At 33.0% G+C, this 19311-nt stretch overlaps 1 protein-coding gene across 2 annotated transcripts; it reads right to left on the reverse strand.

The window, feature by feature from the left end:
- Positions 1–1610: 1610 nt before the first annotated feature.
- LOC148283347 (UDP-glucosyltransferase 2-like) lies at positions 1611–19307 on the reverse strand. Of its 2 annotated transcripts, none has more exons than XM_088223659.1 (5): positions 19244–19307; positions 5611–6490; positions 4740–4968; positions 3477–3696; positions 1611–1893 (listed from the first exon to the last, which is right to left on the reverse strand). In XM_088223659.1, exons 2-5 carry the CDS (start codon positions 6442–6444, stop codon positions 1617–1619), a joined length of 1560 nt encoding a protein of 519 aa, XP_088079785.1. In that variant the 5' UTR covers positions 6445–6490; positions 19244–19307; the 3' UTR covers positions 1611–1616. The 2 variants fall into 2 exon arrangements, with proteins under 2 accessions (XP_088079785.1, XP_088079784.1); XM_088223658.1 differs by lacking the exon at positions 19244–19307 and adding an exon at positions 9834–10082.
- Positions 19308–19311: the final 4 nt, after the last annotated feature.

Here is a 19311-nt window from a genome sequence, read left to right on the forward strand (position 1 = left end):
TACTATGTATATATTTTATATATTTTTTTTTATTTAATCTATACATCTGTTTGTATTCAAAATAAATAAAAGTAAATCGAACCGGCGCAAAACGAAGTTTACCTGTCCTCATTTTCGTACACAAATATCGGTTTTTCTTTATAGACAGTCGAAGATAATGCTGTTACCTTCCCATTGTAATCGGGGCCTAGGTAATAATATCCATAACAATAAAGAACAGTTTTGTTCGTTATACAGCATATATTATATACGTTATATAGCAGAAACCTAAAATCTTTTTTGTGTAACGATACGCGGTGCCACAAATGATTAACGACTATTAATTCTTACGTTAATTACAAACCAGTTTCACGGGGCATTTTTAAACACTGCATTTCCTTAATTTTAACATTTTCTTTATCTTAATTATTTTCCTCCACTAAGCTACGCCATTAGCCTTAACTTTTCATATTAATGATCTTCCTTCGCTGGGAAAGGGAATGAGAAGTTATGTTTGTTAATACAAGTTACAAAAAACGGGGTAATTCTGCGGTATAACTGTTTTACAGCTCCTGTTATTATTTTCAGAGTAGGGTTACTAATTAAAAAGTTTTCCCATCTGCGTAAAATAATATTTTATTTCTTAATCTGATAGATGTTCCTAATGTATGTACTTTGAATTATTATGTTTTAACGTTTTAATTGACCCTTCACAATGTTTTATTTTTTACCGTACCTATTTAGCAACAACATATAAAAAAACAGAAAATAAAAAATATAGGAAGTACTTAACTGACAGTTAAGTAAAAATATATGCATATGTCAAAGTAAAAATACATGCATAAGATAGTAAAGTAAAAATATATGGTAAACTTTAGACTTTTAAACTAAGGCAAACATTTTTATTTTTTAATTTTACGCATTATCAGCGCTATTATTTTTTAAAGTTTTGTATTTCTGAAATAACTCCGCCTGTGACGTCTCAAGTTCTCTTCCGCTTCTTCTCGGTCAGTTCTGCCGATTGATACGTCGACGGTAAGTAAACAGAAATCCTCCACAACTCTCTTATCATTGATTGATTCGTATGAACGTTCCTCGGTCATCATAAGACAAATAATGGTTTCCATGCACTTCTACCGAGAATGATTAGATTTGTAAATGAAAATCAAGATCTAAATTATTTTGATTGTAAATTGAGTTTTTTTTACAAATAGAAAAAAAAAATATTCCCAATAAATTAGCTGTATTTTTGTAGAATTATTATTACCTGGATTCCATAATGCCTGTCTAATGTATTAACTTGTCTTCGCTTTTATTTTTTATATTGCTTCTATTATTTGTTACTGTATTATTATAGTTTTTCGTTGTATGATTTTTTTAAATTGTACATTATCCGTAAATTTGTTTATTAAATAAACTAGTGCCGTCGTTCAACGTAGTTCGTTTTTATAAAAATATTTTTTTTTTCGTCCATTTTTAAGAAACTTTGCAGAACAATGTAATGCTCTTATTTTTACCGCGCGCAATATTGTTTGTATCAAATTTCCCGTAGGGCTGAAGGCTGACGTTCCTCATTCCTTCGTACTGCCATACGTACGATCATGCATATGTGCAAGAACAAAATAAATGCATTTTATTCAGTTTGTTTTGATTTTATTATGAATCATCGTGTTCGAAAAGGCGCGCTGTTTTATAAAATTCACAACATAAAATAATGCTATTAGAACGGCAACATAAAACGCCGCCACATCCAGCGCCATCTGTCGAATGAAGCCGAGATCTTGACCAGGTGAGCGGAGACTCGAACCAGTCCTGTGGCGAATGGCGTATTCTACCCAGAATATAGCACGCTCTAGCGGTGACTGTGGTTGATCACGGAAAGATCGAGAGAAGGCTTGACACCGTTTCCTGAAACTGAAAAAATATTCGGTTTTGTTGTTTATTTTAATTTATTTCCTTACTTTGTTATATTTGCATTTCTAAGCACACTCGTCGTAGATATTATGAAACATCGTATGGTAAATAAATACGAGCGACTGGGACTGATAAGATAAAACCATTTGTTTCTATTTCCATGGAAATAAGGAATTAAGAACGTCTGCACAAATAAAAACCGTGGTAATTGTTATGTTGAAAACATGAACAGAACTTTTAATCGAATCATTTGCAGGAAACTGCTGCGAGACATTGCATAGGTTTATATAATATATAATATTAGGAGTTATCCAGATGCCTTTTGAAATATATGTATGTTTATGTAATACTATTTCATTTGTATGTTTGCTTTTATTTAATTATGTACGTGTTTCCACTTTTCATTATGTTGTATCCCAAATCAACACAGGGCCCTTGACCTCATAAAGTTTGGGATACGTTATTATTGTTTTTTTTTTGTAGTGTGTATGTATTTGTAGGAATAAATAAATTGATTTTTTTATGTTTCCCTACTTTCATGGTATTAATTATTTAAATTTTATTTTATTTGCGATTTTTATAGCTATTATATAAAAAAAAATAAGAAGAAATATATTAACAATACTAGAGCCAATTAAAAAAATCCATTGTAAATGTAATAATGCATAAGTGTATAATGTAATAATATATAAGAAAAGAGTTTACGTAATTGTATGTGTGTGACGTTTGTATTCATGTGTGAATGAATGAGGGAGAGGGTGCATGTGCGTGTGTGAATAAATGAGGGAGAGGGTGCGTGTGTGTGGGTGCGTAAGTATTAAAAAAAAATGAAACTTCTAATTATATTGAAAAGGGTACAGAAAATATCTTGGTAAGAATTTTGATTAAAAAAAAATTAATTATTCCTACTTTTTTTTATTTTTAAAGAAATATTAGCGTTCTTATAATTTACCCAAATATTTTAATTTTGGCGGCCATCTTCAACGAGTTGTAAATAACTCACTATTAGAAAATGGAAACCAAGGGGTAGAGTGGGGTTCGAACCTCGGACCTCTGATCCGTGAGTCCGCAACACTAGCCACGGAACCACAACCCGACTTTTGAAACATTTTTGTAAATATTTTAGTCAAGAAATGTTACAATGGTATTTTTTAAAAGTATGGTAAATTTCAAAACCTTATTCTGAAAAAAAAGCATTTTATTCAAAAATTTAATTGATAAACACTTAATGAATAATGTGCAACGAGTCCCATATAATACGGTAGGTAACCACAAAATGCAGTGAATACGGTATAATGTCAACAATAAAACAAGGAAGGTATGACAATACGCGTACATTGGTTCAAAACGAACATACAAATACATATTATATCCACCTACATAATATATCAATAACAATAACATATAAGTGTGATATAAATTATTCGAATGATAAAAATCCCGCGATATTATCACGAATGTGTGTGCTACGAACTATATCAAAAATATTTTGTGCTGTCAATTCAGTTGAAAACGCCCATAGGTACCATAATAATACACGTGTATAAATTGCATTTCAGTAAAAATGCCTTTAATGTCACTACCTTGGGTCGTGCAGTAACTTGTCCAGCTTTTCAACTATCAAATCAGCTGACAGATTGTCTTTGTCCAGCTGTATCGCCACTCCTCGCTCCTCAGCCTTAGCAGCGTTGTGTTTCTGGTCTATGATGAAGGGAAGCAATAATTGTGGTACTCCGTGCCAAGAAGCCTCATGGCAACTCAGCGCCCCGCCATGTCCAATGAACGCCTTCACCAAAGGACTCGCTGGAAAATAACAGAAAAAAACATAACGAATTGCCGATTTCACGCGAAACGGTGAAGCTGGGGCGGATTGATTATTGTTAGTCGTTTATTGGCTACTCTCAGGTAAAAATCCTGCAAAAGGAAATCGAGTGAAGATTACTCGGCCTATATACCGGTCCTTGCTTTTGCCTATCATTGACTAATTTTTTTTTAAAAAGCAATAAAAAATCAATGTATGTGATGTTATTGTGCAGTGCAGATTTTTACAATCGTATTAAATTAATGAGCCAATATATGTTTTTAGAAATTAATGAAAAATCACTTTAAATCCTGCCCATTATGTGAGTGACCATTGTTTGACCCAACATGTTTATCTTTTTTGCACCACAACAGGCCACGAGGCCCAATTACAGTGGTGAATTACAGCACAGAACACCCAGGCTTGAGAAAAATCGAATATTTTTTTAGTGTTCTCGCGGGAATCGAACCCGGAACCGTCCGTTTGTGAGTGAAGCGTCTTAAAAACTACACCACGGAGGCCGCTAAGTCATCACTTCCCTATTCGTACTTAATGGTGCATTGGGTACTGCATTAATACTCCCATCGCGTTGTACCTCGATCATTATTTATGACATGGATGCAAGATAATCGGTTTCACTGCTAATGCAGCAGAATATCGCAGTGAAAAAACGCCTTTAAAAGTAAATATCTCGTGTCAACAATGTCGAATCGAACCTTTGGCCTTATTCTGTAACTAATTCGTTTCGTAAATTCATTCTGTCGTATGAGAGGGAACGAGAGCAAAATACGATTTTGATTGCGTTATAGGGAGGTGACGCGTTAGAGGGAGGGAGATATGACGAACGAACATACTTACGAAACTAAATCGCGACAGAATAAGCCTGCTGAAATCTTTTGCATATAGGCGAAGGTGCTAATCATTTTTAAATAACTTTTTAGTATCAAAATGGTGTCAAGGACCAAAGCCGCTTATATAAGTCGCTTTTCATTTTATTATAAAGCACCGTTACGAAATCTTTTGAAACACTTAAAAAATATTTTACCCAAGATATCATTTTGTGACATCCATTTTCTTATAAAAACGTTCTTCGGTAGGGTTTGCTTCATCTGTATTGGGTCATATTTCCATACAAATCTGTAAGAAGGGAAGCGGGTGAAAGCCTCCAAAAAGTACTTCACTTGTAGTACAGAGAAATGCTCTGACTTTATATTCGTCCCAAGAGCAAAGTAAATAACTCCCTTTTCCGATTTAGACATAAAATCGTTCAGTTCCTGAAAAATAAAAAATATCCAGAGAAATTTCTTTTTTAGTTTTAACGTGATTTATGTTTAGAAATTTTAATTTTTTAATAATTCATCGTATTTTTATAAATTCTGAAATATGCTTGTAGAGTGTGTTGATAATTTATATAAAAACGCTTCTTAATTCGGAACAAATAGATAGTATTAAGCTAGGGTTTCCTAGGACAGCGGTGCCCATATCTTAACGGCCGTAGTGAATGGTGTTACGGTGGACAGCCGTCGTAACGGTAACTAGAGAGTAGTTTTATTTTTTAACGGTGTTATTAACACCGTTTTCCTAGGAAACCACTTTCTAGTCACCGTTACGACGGCTGTCCACCGCATCACCTTTCACTACGGCCGTTAAGATACGGACACCGTCGCCCTAGGAAACCCTAGCTTAAGACTAATGAATTGCTTTTTACTCATAATAATGAAAAAAAGACGTTTTGTTTTTTAAAAAAACTGTTTTACTATGTAACTTGAATCGAAAGAGAGAAAAAACGTTTCATAATACGAGTATGCAACTTTTAACAACTAAGGTATATTTGCAAACATTTTTTTTTAAGTTAGGAAGAATTAAAGGCATGCTAACATAATTTTAAAAATACGAAAAAATAGGTTTTCACTTACTGCATCAATATCTTTTGATTTCATTATGTGCATCCCTCCAACAGGAATCACTGTTTGAAATAGAGGCTGCATTACATCCGCAGGTGCTAAGTTGACCAGAACGAACGAGGAAGACCTGGAAATGGCTCCCACGTCCAGACTGTCGTTACCAAAATATTTCCTCGCCATCTCATTCTCCCTGGGAATCATGTAGAACTCACGAACAAGATTATCGTAAAGGTAGATAAACGTGTTGAACACGCGAGTGATGAAACTCATTGAGAACCCAACGCGCAAATGGTTCGCGGGAATGATTGCAGGATATTGAGGGTTGCCTGATACTCCAGATATTCCAACAGGACAAGTGCTTGCGGATACACCCACAACAGGCGGATTCCCGAATCTAGGAACAAAACCTAACAAACACTGAGAAGCTGCGAAATCGTGAATCACCACATCAAATTTAAACGTCTCTGGATACTGCATGAGCCTTTTCACACCTTTGCTTTTAAACGCCGGAATGCAAGAATCTGATCTGAAGTTCGCCAAATCAAATATATCATTTATTGCGTTATTCATTTGCATTTTGGTTAAGTTTTTCTTTCGGCTATGATAAAACTCGTAAATGTTTTCCATGTGAATGTGGGTCACATTGGATATGTGGTCTTCTTCGTGATCGACGTTCAATGCAGTTATATTGTGTCCCCTTGATGCCAGCGCTTTTAGAAGAACTCCTGTCCAAATTTGATGACTAGGAGAGGCCAGTCCAGATATCCATAAAACATTCGAAGCTTGCACTGAACTGATAATAACAAACAAGTGTATTACACTCATTACACTGAGGAAAACTGACATATTTAGTTCTTTCGTTGCACCAAAAAAGATCTTTCTACTGAACGTACTATAAATCATATTTTAAACATTACCAAATTAAATCTTTAATTGTTATATTATTCATGAAGAGTTTATTTTCGCATTTTTAACTATCTCAGTCACTAAGAACAACTACTCTTTAAAAAAACATGTTTTGGACTGAAATGGCCAAAGACGATACAATTTGACATCGCCCTTTATCTAAACTGGAATTTCGTTGCATGTAATAAATTATTTTGTGTGTTTACATGTATCAAGTAGAAGATTGTATTAATTATGTTTGCTTTTCTATTAAATTTACTACAGTTCTCTTGTATTTATCAGAGGTCTAAGACCAATAATGAATTATATTTACGTAGTTTTTAAAATTTACGATAACGAGCCAAACTATTAAGCGGAAGATATTGGGTGCAATGAAAATAAAAAATAAGCGTCAATTTTACAATTGGTTTTTACATTGTTATATAAAGTTATTTTCAACACTATATCTAAACTCGAAGAAGACGAAATAACACCCATAATAACCAATCAAAAAACGGCAACTGCCAGAGTTCTAATTTATTTATTTAGCTTGTAAATTTACCGTATTACGTAAATTTACTAATTAGTTTAATATTAACAGATACGAAGAACGTTTTAGAGAAGGGAATATAGATGTCTATGCATCTACAGAGCTTATTATCTGTCATCGGCCGGTTTATAGGAAGCCTGAAATCGTCTCCACTTCTCATTTCTATTTTATGGTAACTCAAATTACAACCACTCTCGTCGCGTCTTTTTCAACCGGTAGGCATCTCAAATTTTAATACAAACTGTATATTTTCATACAAAAGGAGTAAAAAAAATGCGTCATGTTTTATACAGGGTGTTCTTTAAACCCTGTCACATCCGAAACCACGAAGATCACTATGACCAAGAAGACATATTGGCACATTAAAATAATTTTTTAGAACGAATAAAATTTACAAAAATAAAATATTAAAAAAACAAATGGTTGCTTACTTCTGCAAAGGGTGAAGCGAGGAGAGGGGATGGGGAGTCTGATACACCGTCAACCACATGACCACGCCCCCCTCGCTTCTCCTCTGCAGAAGTAAGCAACCATTTGTTTTTTTTATATTTTATTTTTAAAAAATTTCTGCGTTCTAAATATTGTTTTAAATATGCTAATATGTTTTCTTGCCTATACTGATCATCGTGGTTTCGGATGTTACAGGGTTTAAAGATCACCCTGGAGAACGTTAATATCATTTAACATTTAATTATTTTTTTTCAATTATTTACTAGAGTTGGTTTTTTATGTAAATCAAATTCTTGTTTTGTTATTTTTATATTGATGTGGTACATTATTTTTTTATTATGTTCTTGTTGTACTATATATAAAAAATAATTTTATAAAAACATTTAGAAACATTTTAAAACTGAAAAATACTTTAAATTTCGAAAGGTTGCTTACTTCTGCCGGGCAGAAAACAGACGTGCGGAGGGGGAGCCAGCTCTGCGTTCTGCAAAAGCAAGCAACCATTAGGTTTTTTTTTTTTAAAACAATGCTTCTAAATTATTTTTCCTATTCTAACATAATACACCAGTTTGCATACACTGCACTGTGTCCAAAAGTTCCCAATTATCCTTGTCTGCACGACATCCCGCCTGCGCGCATGCGTGAAGTGGCCGCATAATATTGTCAGACCGCGAACAATATATTATCATAACACAAATATAAGATAATTTTGTGTTATGTTATGTTTTACTATTTTATATCATATTATAATATTTTACTGACTGGAGTATAAAAAAACAGGTTCTTTTATTAGGCAAACGTATAAAAAAATTAAATAATCATTCAGTGATAAAGTAAATTAATACCGTTTAATATTAATAGAAAGCCTGGTAAAAAAATCGACTACCCTGGCAATATTAACGAAATGTCCATCTTGTTTAATTTCACAATCTACAGACGGTAAAATAATCGAATTTTTTAATAATATTATTTGTGAATTCACTACTTGCACATGAAATGTGATCCACTAAGCTACGTATATAGAGTAACTAATGGGCTAAATGTAAAACTACTCATTTATGAGTAGTTTAGTCGGTTTTAGTTTGATGCGCGTGCGCGGTTTCTGAACTGTTATAATTCTACGTACCGATTGTGGTTTCGGATGTGACTGGGTTTACTATTATTCGGCAGCGTCCGTGGTGTAGTGGTCAAGGCGCTTGACTCAAGCACGGAAGGTTCCGAGTTCGATTCCCGGTGAGAAAACATTTTTTTTTTCAAGCCTGGGTGTTCTGTGATGTAATTCACCACTGTTATTGGGCCTCCTGGCCTGTTGTGGTGCAAAAATAAAAATTACTATTCGTAATAACTTATTTTCAACTTAAGTCCCATGGAACTGTGACTTGTGTCTAAATAAATGTTAATAAATAAAATAATAATTTGCGAATGAATAAGTAAATAGACATTTAGTAAACAGTAGTAGCCGCTCGATTGTGGAATAATCTACCCACTAATATTAGAGACGCCCCTTCTTTATTTACATTTAAGTCAAGATTGAAATGTCACTATCTAAATATTTAAATTGTTCCTTTATCCTTCTTCTTTCCTTCCCATCCCCTCTCCTCTCTTCAAAGTACAGTGTTAATTTTTAATTCCTTAATTAATCTTTGTTTTTAATTTTTGTATAAAATTGTAAGATTCAATATGTCCATGTATTTATAATTTTCTCAAACTGAACGGTTTGGGTAGGTATACATATCGTATATGTATATAAAGTGTCAAATAAATAAATTTATATGTTCGCTTTAAAACGAACATTTTTTTTAAAGTTTTTTTCGTCTCGCGTATCGTCCTATCTTTTATAATCAATAAAATTACGATTATAAAATATTTTGACAAATTTGTATCTCACATACATCAATAAAGGTTTCAGCTCATCTGCTTCACAAAAATCTCACGTGGAGAAATAAGAAATACGGATGTTCAATTATTCACCCTCGGAGAAGTAATCACTCGATACAACCCATTGGCTGTCTTACATGTCACAAATCTTGTAATAAACTCATGGTCATCATCATTATCATCCTTATCGCACCCGGTGGTGCATAGGGCACATAATTAGTCAATCGAACACAGCGTAGTTTGATCATCCGTTACATGAAGGTAAGGTGATCAATCCTCGACGATCTTACGCTTTTGGTGCCAGTCTGAGGACAATAAAATATTGCAGTTCAAAAAACCTTCAAAATAAATATTTCACGTCCACCCTGCCAGGAATCGAACGCGGAACCTTAATTATGATTGGCGAACACGTTAACCACTACGCGACGAGGCGGACTTACTTCCACTCGATTTCCTTATTCGGGATTTTTACCTGAGAGCAGCCATCAAACCGAGAGCACTCGTCCGGGGCTCTGGTTCTATTTCACACAGAGAACCGTATTCTTCATCCGCCTTGACAGAGAAACGCTTAGGTACTAGTAGAATTTCGTCAAATATTTTTTCCGTATATGTCTTACACTTATTTCATAAAAAAATAACATTTATTATAATATTATGTATCAAATTCTATCCGATTTGAAACACTTTGCACCAGCAATATTATTTGCTGATGATACATAACTGGCAAATATATTTTACTGGGTAAAAGAGTATTTCATATTAATATATTCGCGGTAATTCGGGACAGTTAAACCGCTTTTACAAATTTGTAATTTCGAAAATCGTTGGACCGGTGATTAATTAATTGCAGGTCAGCCACTGCTATCGAACTAATACGTGTAAGGTTTGTAATAACAACAGCTTTATATGAATAACTTTAAAATAAATTAACTTTTCAGAATATTTCACGAAAGTACTCATTTATTATTCACACGAAGGTACATAAACGCATTTATTATCCAATCCAAAGTTAACACGTAGTTACGAATGTATGAAATCGAATTATTAACACTTTTTAACACTATGATTTACGATTGCGATGAATATTTTTTAACTTGGTGTAAACAAATATTAAACATAAAAGAGTGCATCTGTCATTTGACAGAACTGATAATCAGATTATAAACTTATTACATTTCATTATTATTGTCACATTATTTCGATTGTCGCATAGTTCGAGATTAGCAATTAGCAAAAAAATTACAAATCTGCTTTCCTTCCATACTTTTACTTTTATTTATATATCTTGATATTTTTATGTTTTTGCATTATGTACTTTTTTTATCTATATCTTGATATTTTTATGTTTTTGCATTATGTACTTTTTTATCATTTAATTTAGTACGTACTATTATTTGGCATATGATTTATTGTTCTTATTTCTATTATTTCTTACTATAGTATTGTGTGAGTTTCTAGAAAACATATCTCAATAATAATTTCAATTATGTTTTTATAAATACATTCTTTTTCTGTTGAATTCAATGATACTCTTATTTTGTTTTTTTTTTAATACTACTATATTTTACTATTATTTTGTTAATTTTAATGATACCATTATTTTGTATATTTGATTATGTGTGGTTCTTAATTTGTATAATTTATGTTTTAAAAATTATTTCTGACTAAAGCGAAAAAAAAACAATTACTTAAGAAAATGTCATATATTTACTAGTTTTTATTTAATAATCAATATTTTGTGTTCATCATAATAATAATTATGATGAACACAAAATTACTTCTAACTACTATTGCTTTGTTAGTTGCCAATGATATGGTAATAAAATATACACAGGATGCTTCTGCGTTCGTCTGAATATTGATGCGATTCTTAATAGTGAAAATATAATTATATACCTATATTCAATGTTTAGCTACGGATTAAAAACACAGGTTTATAAATATATTTCTTAATTTAATCTAATCAAGTATAGGTCGATTATCTAGTACGGGCGCGTTCGCAAAACTTACACAAACACATTTTTAATGCACAGAATATTGATTTAAAATACTTTCGTATTCAATTTATGTCAAATGTCCTTTTTTTATCCCCTTTGGATTAGAGCAAAAAGAAAACTATCATTCAAGAAAATACATGAACACATTTTTCCATATTACATTTTCTTAACCCATTGTCTTTTTTTCATATACACAAACCTCTTATCCAACACGGATTTAAACAAATAATATAGCACATTTGGTTAACGTTTAATATAAAATTTTAAAAATCTCAGCCCATAGATTTTTAATGCGTCTGTGTTAATTTTGCGAACGCGCCAACTCTAATTAATCGACAAGTAAGTTCGGAGTTTTTTTCATATTGTTTATTTGTTAACAGAACATCAAACTGATCCAAAATTGAAAAAATATATTTTGGTATATGTCATTATCAGCGCTATGATTTTTTAAAGTGTTGTAATTACTCCGCCCGTGATGTCATAAATTCTAGTCGATGATTTCTACCAATTGGTGAGGTGGCGTCCGGAAACCGGATATCTATCACAACACTCCATCATTGGTTGCTTCTGAAGAGCTTGTGACATAGTTCAGAGTAGTTCTTAAAACCGTTTTCGATAAACTTTGCCGTACAATAAACGGCTTCAAACCACGGCTGACAGTTCGTCGGCAGTTGGAACTACGGGACACGGACCTGACTTGACAGGACGCACTGGAGTTGGCCCCGTACAAAATGACCTGGAGATATTTCACCGTAAGCTCCACCTAGGGAGCGGACATGTATTAAAATAATGTTGTCTAAAATGTTTTCAAAAATATGCCCCTTTTTTAACATGTATTAAAATAATGTTGTCTAAAATGTTTTCAAAAATATGCCCCTTTTTTAACATGTATTAAAATAATGTTGTCTAAGATGTTTTCAAAAATATGCCCCTTTTTTAAAGATTCCTTCTTATATTACTGTAGACGTGGACTGTAATAAAAGGCATTGCTTCTCTGTAATAATTTATTGTTGGAAGATTATAGTTTATGTCTGGTGACCACCTAATTGGGCCACCACGACCTATCCATTTTGAGGGTACTCCCGGTTTAAGTAATGTCTTACTGCTAAAGCATAATGGCAGGGAACACCGTCATTTTGATACCACATCCTTTGTCTAATGCCTAAATTGACATCTTCTAAAAGCTCAGGAAGGTCATTTTGAAGAAAATATTAATAATTTTCACCATTAAGACGTTGTGGCAACTCAAAAGGTCCCATAATGTTTTTGTTTAATATTCCAGTCGATAAATTACCACTAAATTTTCAGACGATAGTGGTGAAATCAACTAAAAAAAAACAATTAAAAAAATTATATCTCAGAAACGGTGCACAATTCATTGAACACATCAGCCCTTGGGGTGTTCTACTTCCCACATATTTTTTTACATCAAGTATCTGGCCACCACGTATTTATTTTAATAACTATCGTAATTGGCTTAGGCCGTATCTTATATAACAAATACAATACATATCTAAACCTGTACATAATATGGAGATATCTGACTAATCTAATATATAATGAACTGGGCGATCGAAAGGTATATTCGTATGATTTGGATCCGACAAATGTCTATCCATACTTCCATAATAATATTATAAATGCGAAAATGTGTGTGTTTGTTAGTTTGTTTGTTTGTGTTTCCTTCACGTCTCGACGGAGAGACAGAGTGACAGTGACATTATTTTTTTGCATATGGATAGTCGGAGAGGTGAGATGTAAAAAGGGATGCTTATTTTTCAACCCGAATTAAAAGAAGTATAAAAATACATGAACTATGAGTAACATTATTTGAAAATGAGTAGGCGGTAAGGTGGGATGTTAAAAATAAATAATCAATTTGAAACTAATTCTTTTAATTTCTATAATTAACTTGCTTTATCTATGGTTAGTTTTGTTCGCTTTTCGTTTTGGTTTTGTTGCAGGATTTTGGATTGGTGAACATAATAACGATGCTACGTCCACAATAGACTAAAGAATTGTCATATTTTTTTCATAGTTATAGTTAAAGAACCGGTTATCGATACAAGCTACATTATATCTCAAAAAATATATTATTTCGTCGGGAAAATACTTATTGATAAACGACACAACTAATTAATTAGCTAACTAATTTCTCCCTAATACCATGCGAGCAAATCCGCGAGTAAAAGCTAGTATTACAATTTTAGAAATGTTTTAACATTTTGAGAAGAAAAAACCACCTTTCTTTAGAGATTTAGATCATTTCTTAACTCCTCGTTTCAATCCGTAAGACGATTCGAATAAGCGAATGGAAGACCTACCCTCAGGGCCTACCTAAAGCTTCTAAAGCAATATCTCGCTTGGGAAGCAGAAATTTATGCTAATTTTGGCTAATATATCATCCCCTGGTGACGTGTTCTGCGAACTACTCATTTTTATGCCATATCTCGAATTCCGATGGACTGATCCGAGATGTTCAAAAAATGTGAGGACCTGAGAACAGATACTGAATATTTTAATTCATTCACCGCTGAAATGAGGAAGTTCAGTGCTACGGAAAATTGGATTTTAAAAATGTTTTCTTGCACGCACTAAAACAAAATTAGTATTTAAAGGGGTTTTTTCACATTTTACCATTATTTTTTATTTCAAATAAGCAAAAAATCACGTCAACTGCATTCATATTTTTCCGTGCGACGCGCGACGTCGGATAACTATTTTTTACAAAGGTTTAAAATATGCATAATTCGAATTACCCGAAAACCCGATTTGAAGCGCAGTCGGCGGGCATAACGCGTGACGTCAAAATGACGTGATGTCAACTGCAAGCCGTTTCATACGAGCTCATTTTTAAACCCGAAAATCATAAATGGAAACTTGTTTTGAACACATTGAGAGTTATATACTCTAAATAATTTAAATCGTAAAAATCCGCCCTAAATACACATTATAATTTTTTATGTTATTCCCGACTTTCAAAAATACCTTATTGTACGGCAAAGATTCTCGAATATTTATTTAAAAAATGTTTTCAGTCAATAACTTGGAAACGTCACAGGTTCGGGCGGCTTCCGTATTGTAGTGGTCAAGACGCTTGACTCACGCACAAAAGGTTCCGGGTTCGATTCCCGGTGACAACACAAAAAAAATCCTTAAGCCTGGATGTTCTGTGATGTAATTCACCACTGTAATTGAGCAAAAAAAACAATAACCAACCCTTAGGCCCTTTCCACACATGCCACGCAAGTCCACCCGGCCTGGTAATTTTATCGCGTTCGCCCTACAAAAGGTGAGACGTTGTGTATGCGTTTGTGGGATGAACACGGTAAAGTTACCGGGCCGGGTAGATTTGTGTGCCATGTGTGAAAAGGGCTCTAGAGAATTGCGCTGTCACTGTGCGCCGATCAAAAAACCATCGGCGCGGCGCGGCGTGAGCGCGTGAGGCCCCAAAATCGTCTTTAGTGGTGGCGTAATCGGCGTGAAATCGATGAGGTCATTTTGAGAAAAGATTGGCCATTTTTTACCATGTGTATTTTGTTGAAATTAATTAACTGAAATAATATTGTGATGTCACATATTTTTTTTAGCTTATGGAAACACATGTATTAAATATTTAAAAGGATTTTTTTAACAGCACAACAAAACGCGTCAAACTCAAGTGTAGTCCGAAGAGATGTTTTATAATGATTATGTACGGGTATTGTGCCACTGTTAATTATTTAATTTGAATTATAATTTATAGTACCCATAACATATGCATTTTTGCTTTAAAGTCCACAAAAACATTTTTAATACTTTGAGTACCGGCCGAATACACATAGAATTTACCGTGCGCCCGGCCCATTTTTGTGAAATTTCATGCTTTGTGAAGGGTTTCTTAAAAGTGTCATCATTATGAAAATACTGGGTTAAATCAATCGCAACTTCACATATTTATTTTAAACAATTTAATAAGTTATTTTTGTATGATGGTTTTGCCAACATTGGCCTTTATGGAGAGCCACATTGCAATGTTCGCACCATTGGTTACGTTTTTTATGACTATTTTAGTTTATATTTCTTATTATGTTAAAGATAATTAGGTAAATTAGATTAATTACGTTTTTATTTTATTATTATGTTAAATTTGTTAAATAACTAATTTAAGGCATGTTTTACTTATTGCCAAATGTTTTCCTCGGCACGGGACACCCCAGTGTATTATTGTACATTATTCTGTATAAAAAAAGAATACAAACATTGTAAAAGTATAAATAAATAAATATACAGGGTCTCACTCCTTTTATTGTGCTTTGTATCCCGGTCCCGTGTTTTCATGTGGTTCACCAGCAGCGAAATATTACTAATAAAAGTCACTAAATGTCAATAAAATGCATCTTTTTAGACAGCTATTAAACCACGTGAAAACACGGGACCGGGACACAACGTGTGGTTATATAATCACGTGTTTACACGGCTCCGGGATACAAAGTGCTAATAATTATGCCACGATAGGAAATATATTCAAAAGGATTTGTGCATACTTGAGTCAAAAACGGTAATTTTAAACTCGTACCATTATTAATCTCTCAGGTGTAAAACACACAAACATGCCATTTTTCCATTGAGCCCATTCTACTTATAAAACAAAATAATGACTCAATATATTTTTTTTTTAGAATTCATTTTTAAACATTTATAAAAATATTTTTTTTTTGATAATATAAAATATCTGCTCATTTAAAATCATAATACAGGTGGCCGGAGAGGTGACGTTCGAAGGTAAAATGTCAGATTCACCCCCATGTATTTTCCGCGATTTTGCTTAGTTTTCGATTTGTGATTTTTAAAATGAGTTTTTGAAAATTTTCAGTCGGATCGGTTTTTTTTTTTTTTTAATTTTCGGAAGGTTTTTTCAGGATTTATTTTATAACTGTTTTTGTCGATAATCAGCTTCGTAACACTAATGGCTACAAAAGTTTTTATCTAAAATGCAGAATGTTCGACCGAGTCAGACTTGAACTTTCAACTCAAAATAAAAATCTAGAAAAGCAATTCCTTAGTTTCTGGGTAACTTTAAAAATTGCGCTAGACACTAAGTTTTTGTAATAACACAAAAGTAGTACTTAATTAGATATTATTTGCTGAAATCAGCCTTCAAAGATACTGAGGTGGGAAATTCCTGTCATTCTCGTCTTGTGTTTACTGCTCTCGTGTTGCCATTTTATCTCTAAATTTGTTATTTTAGTTATTTTTTATTAGTTTACACACTTTTTATCATAATTAGCAATTGGAATTTTCCATTTCAATATCTTTAAAGGCTGATTTCAGCGAACAATTTTTTATATTATTACAAAAACTTAAAATCTCGCGCAGTTTTTAAAGTTACTAAAAAACTAAGGAATTGCCTTTTTAGATTTTTAATTTTAAGTTAAAAGTTGAAAGTTCAAGTCTGACTCGCTCGAACTTAAATTCAGCATTTTAGGTCAAAACTTTTGTAGTTTCCATCAATGTTACGAAGCTGATTATTTTATGTATGAAAGTACAGTTTATAAAAAATGAGTTTTTAAAAAAAATCCTGAAAAAACCTTCCAGAAATTTAATAAAAAACTTATCAGGTCGAAAGTTTTAAAACTCAAAAACTACGCAAAATCGCGAAACATACATGGGGGTGATTCGGATACGCCTTAATATGAGGCACCTACATTTTACCTTTGAACATCACTTCTCCGGCCATCCTCATCACTTCTCCGGCCATCCTGTATATCATCAAAGGCATAATAGAACCAAGGTATCTAGCAAACTTATCATTTTGATAGATTCGACTTCACTGCGGTAAATGCAATTTCCCATCAGAAATATGATCAAAGGTAATATAAATCAGCACCTTTTTTAATGTACATAAATGCATTTGAAATTTAGCTTCTAAGCTGTATGTTAGGTACTTTAGTAATATTTGATGTAGCTGCCAATGTTTGAGATGGTCTGTGGATTTGTGGATGTTAATTCCGCGTCTTATGCAATACCACCCGCACTGGCGAGAAACAATATAATATTTATAATTGCGTACCTAGTAGACGGGTAGTTAAATTTTCTGTCGGTCTTATTGTGGCGTTTCAAATAGACACAACTATTGGTTCAAAATGGACAGTGCGTATAATATCACCTGATTGCGGTTTATCTTGATTGTTTTATTGAACATAAATATTAAATCCAATTTTAATAATCGATTTCATTTATTAAACTATTTCATTTTCTAAAGTGTTATCCGAAAAAACGTAGCATGCATAGAATTAAGAATAGTCCAGAAGGAGCGTGAATCATATTTAAATACATCGGACTGTGTCCAATAATTCCCCCACTATGCCCTACTTTCGCCGCGCGCATTCGTGAGGTCGCAGCGTAATGTTGCTTGATGGGAAAAAATACAATCATAACACAAATGTGAGGTAAAAAAAAAAAGCAATCTGTTAATTTCTCTAAAATTTTATTGTGCACGCGGAAATATTTATTGACACAACAGAGTAGATAAGTAAAGGGTCATTTGATAAGAGTAATTGAATTAATGAACTTCAAACTTAAAATATAAAACAAATTTTATTTTACATAAAACGGATATTTTTATATCATGTTAAATAATATTTGATGTTTCGAAGATAATGTCGCTCAAATGTCCACCACAGAGTTGTTTAACCCGAGATCCAATCTTCATTAATTCTCTCATTAGATGAGCAAAGTACGGAAAAAAAATATACTACTCTGGCAACACTAGCTAAATTTTCATTTTGTTTCCTCGACAATCTGACAGATGGAAAAATAATTGAACTTTTAAGTAATGCATTTGTTATATACGCATTCATTCGCTAATTACACATGAAATGCGATTGCATCGTGTTTCTTTAAGATCCTAGCAGTATTTTTACACTTTAAATGACACAACACGGCATAGTTGAATTCAAATCAGGAGTGGCGTACTGAGCGACGTCTACAAAGAAACTAATAGGTCAAAACGTAGACCTACTCATTTATAAGTAGTTTAGTCGCCTTCTGTTTGATGTGCGTATGCGGTTTCTGGACTATTCTTAATTCTATGGTAGCATGTCTATTGTGTCTTTTGTTAAAAGCTACGTATATTAAAGACAATAATATGGCCGGCAGCAGAGAAAGCCCTTTCAGCTTCAACGCTCGTGGGTAGAATAGATTTTAGAACATTAAATGTAACTTCCCCAAGCAGCCCCTTAAGCATGAAATATTTTTTATTGTAGATTCTATATGGAACTGATGCTGAATGGTGATGGGCAGCTTATTTTCGAAGCAGACGACCAAATAAGCTCGAACTCCTCTTGCAACTAAATGTTAGGAACTGGTGGAGAAACCTCGTCACTGTTGCTAGCAGTTTGGGCAATCTCTTCAGCCAGCACAGCAAATAGCAAAGTAATCCCGCAAATCCCGCGTGATCCCGCACACGCAATCTCGCTCCGAGTTGGATCAGAAAACCATGCAAGATCCAAGATCCCAGTATAACGGGAAGCCCTACCATGGATACTTTTTCTCGGCAACCAGCTACGTTTTTTTTTTTTCATTTACCCATATATCTTTTACCGAATAAATCGATAAACCCCCTTAAATTGCGTATATGCCTTCTAAAACATTGGATTTTATTTTTGGAATGTAATAATAACAATCAAAGCTCCTTAAAATAACAGACGATTATAAAATAATTAGTTTTTTTAAACACCCTGTCTAACAAGTAAACAAAGATATACTTGTTTATGCAACAAATTTATAAAATCAATAAATTAATTAATAAAATAAATCAATTACCAATATTTATAAGTTAGATTTTATAAAATCTCCTATTTAATATCAATATACTATATAAGAAAAATAATAATAAAATCACCTGAGGTTTATCACAAAATTAGGTTCGCTTATGATAAAACATAAAAAGTATTTCAACTTGCTTTCGCC

This window comes from Micrasema longulum, unplaced genomic scaffold, assembly GCF_059751315.1.
Source record: "Micrasema longulum isolate JH-2025_06_02 unplaced genomic scaffold, ASM5975131v1 h1tg000246l, whole genome shotgun sequence".
Lineage (NCBI taxonomy): Eukaryota > Metazoa > Arthropoda > Insecta > Trichoptera > Brachycentridae > Micrasema > Micrasema longulum.

Coding starts and splice junctions, on each gene's coding strand:
- LOC148283347 (XM_088223658.1), bottom strand. Junction 3,697..4,739: donor GTCACAAAATGATATCTTGG/GTAAAATATTTT, acceptor GTTATTTTCCAG/CGAGTCCTTTGGTGAAGGCG. Junction 1,894..3,476: donor AAGTTACTGCACGACCCAAG/GTAGTGACATTA, acceptor ATATTTTTTCAG/TTTCAGGAAACGGTGTCAAG.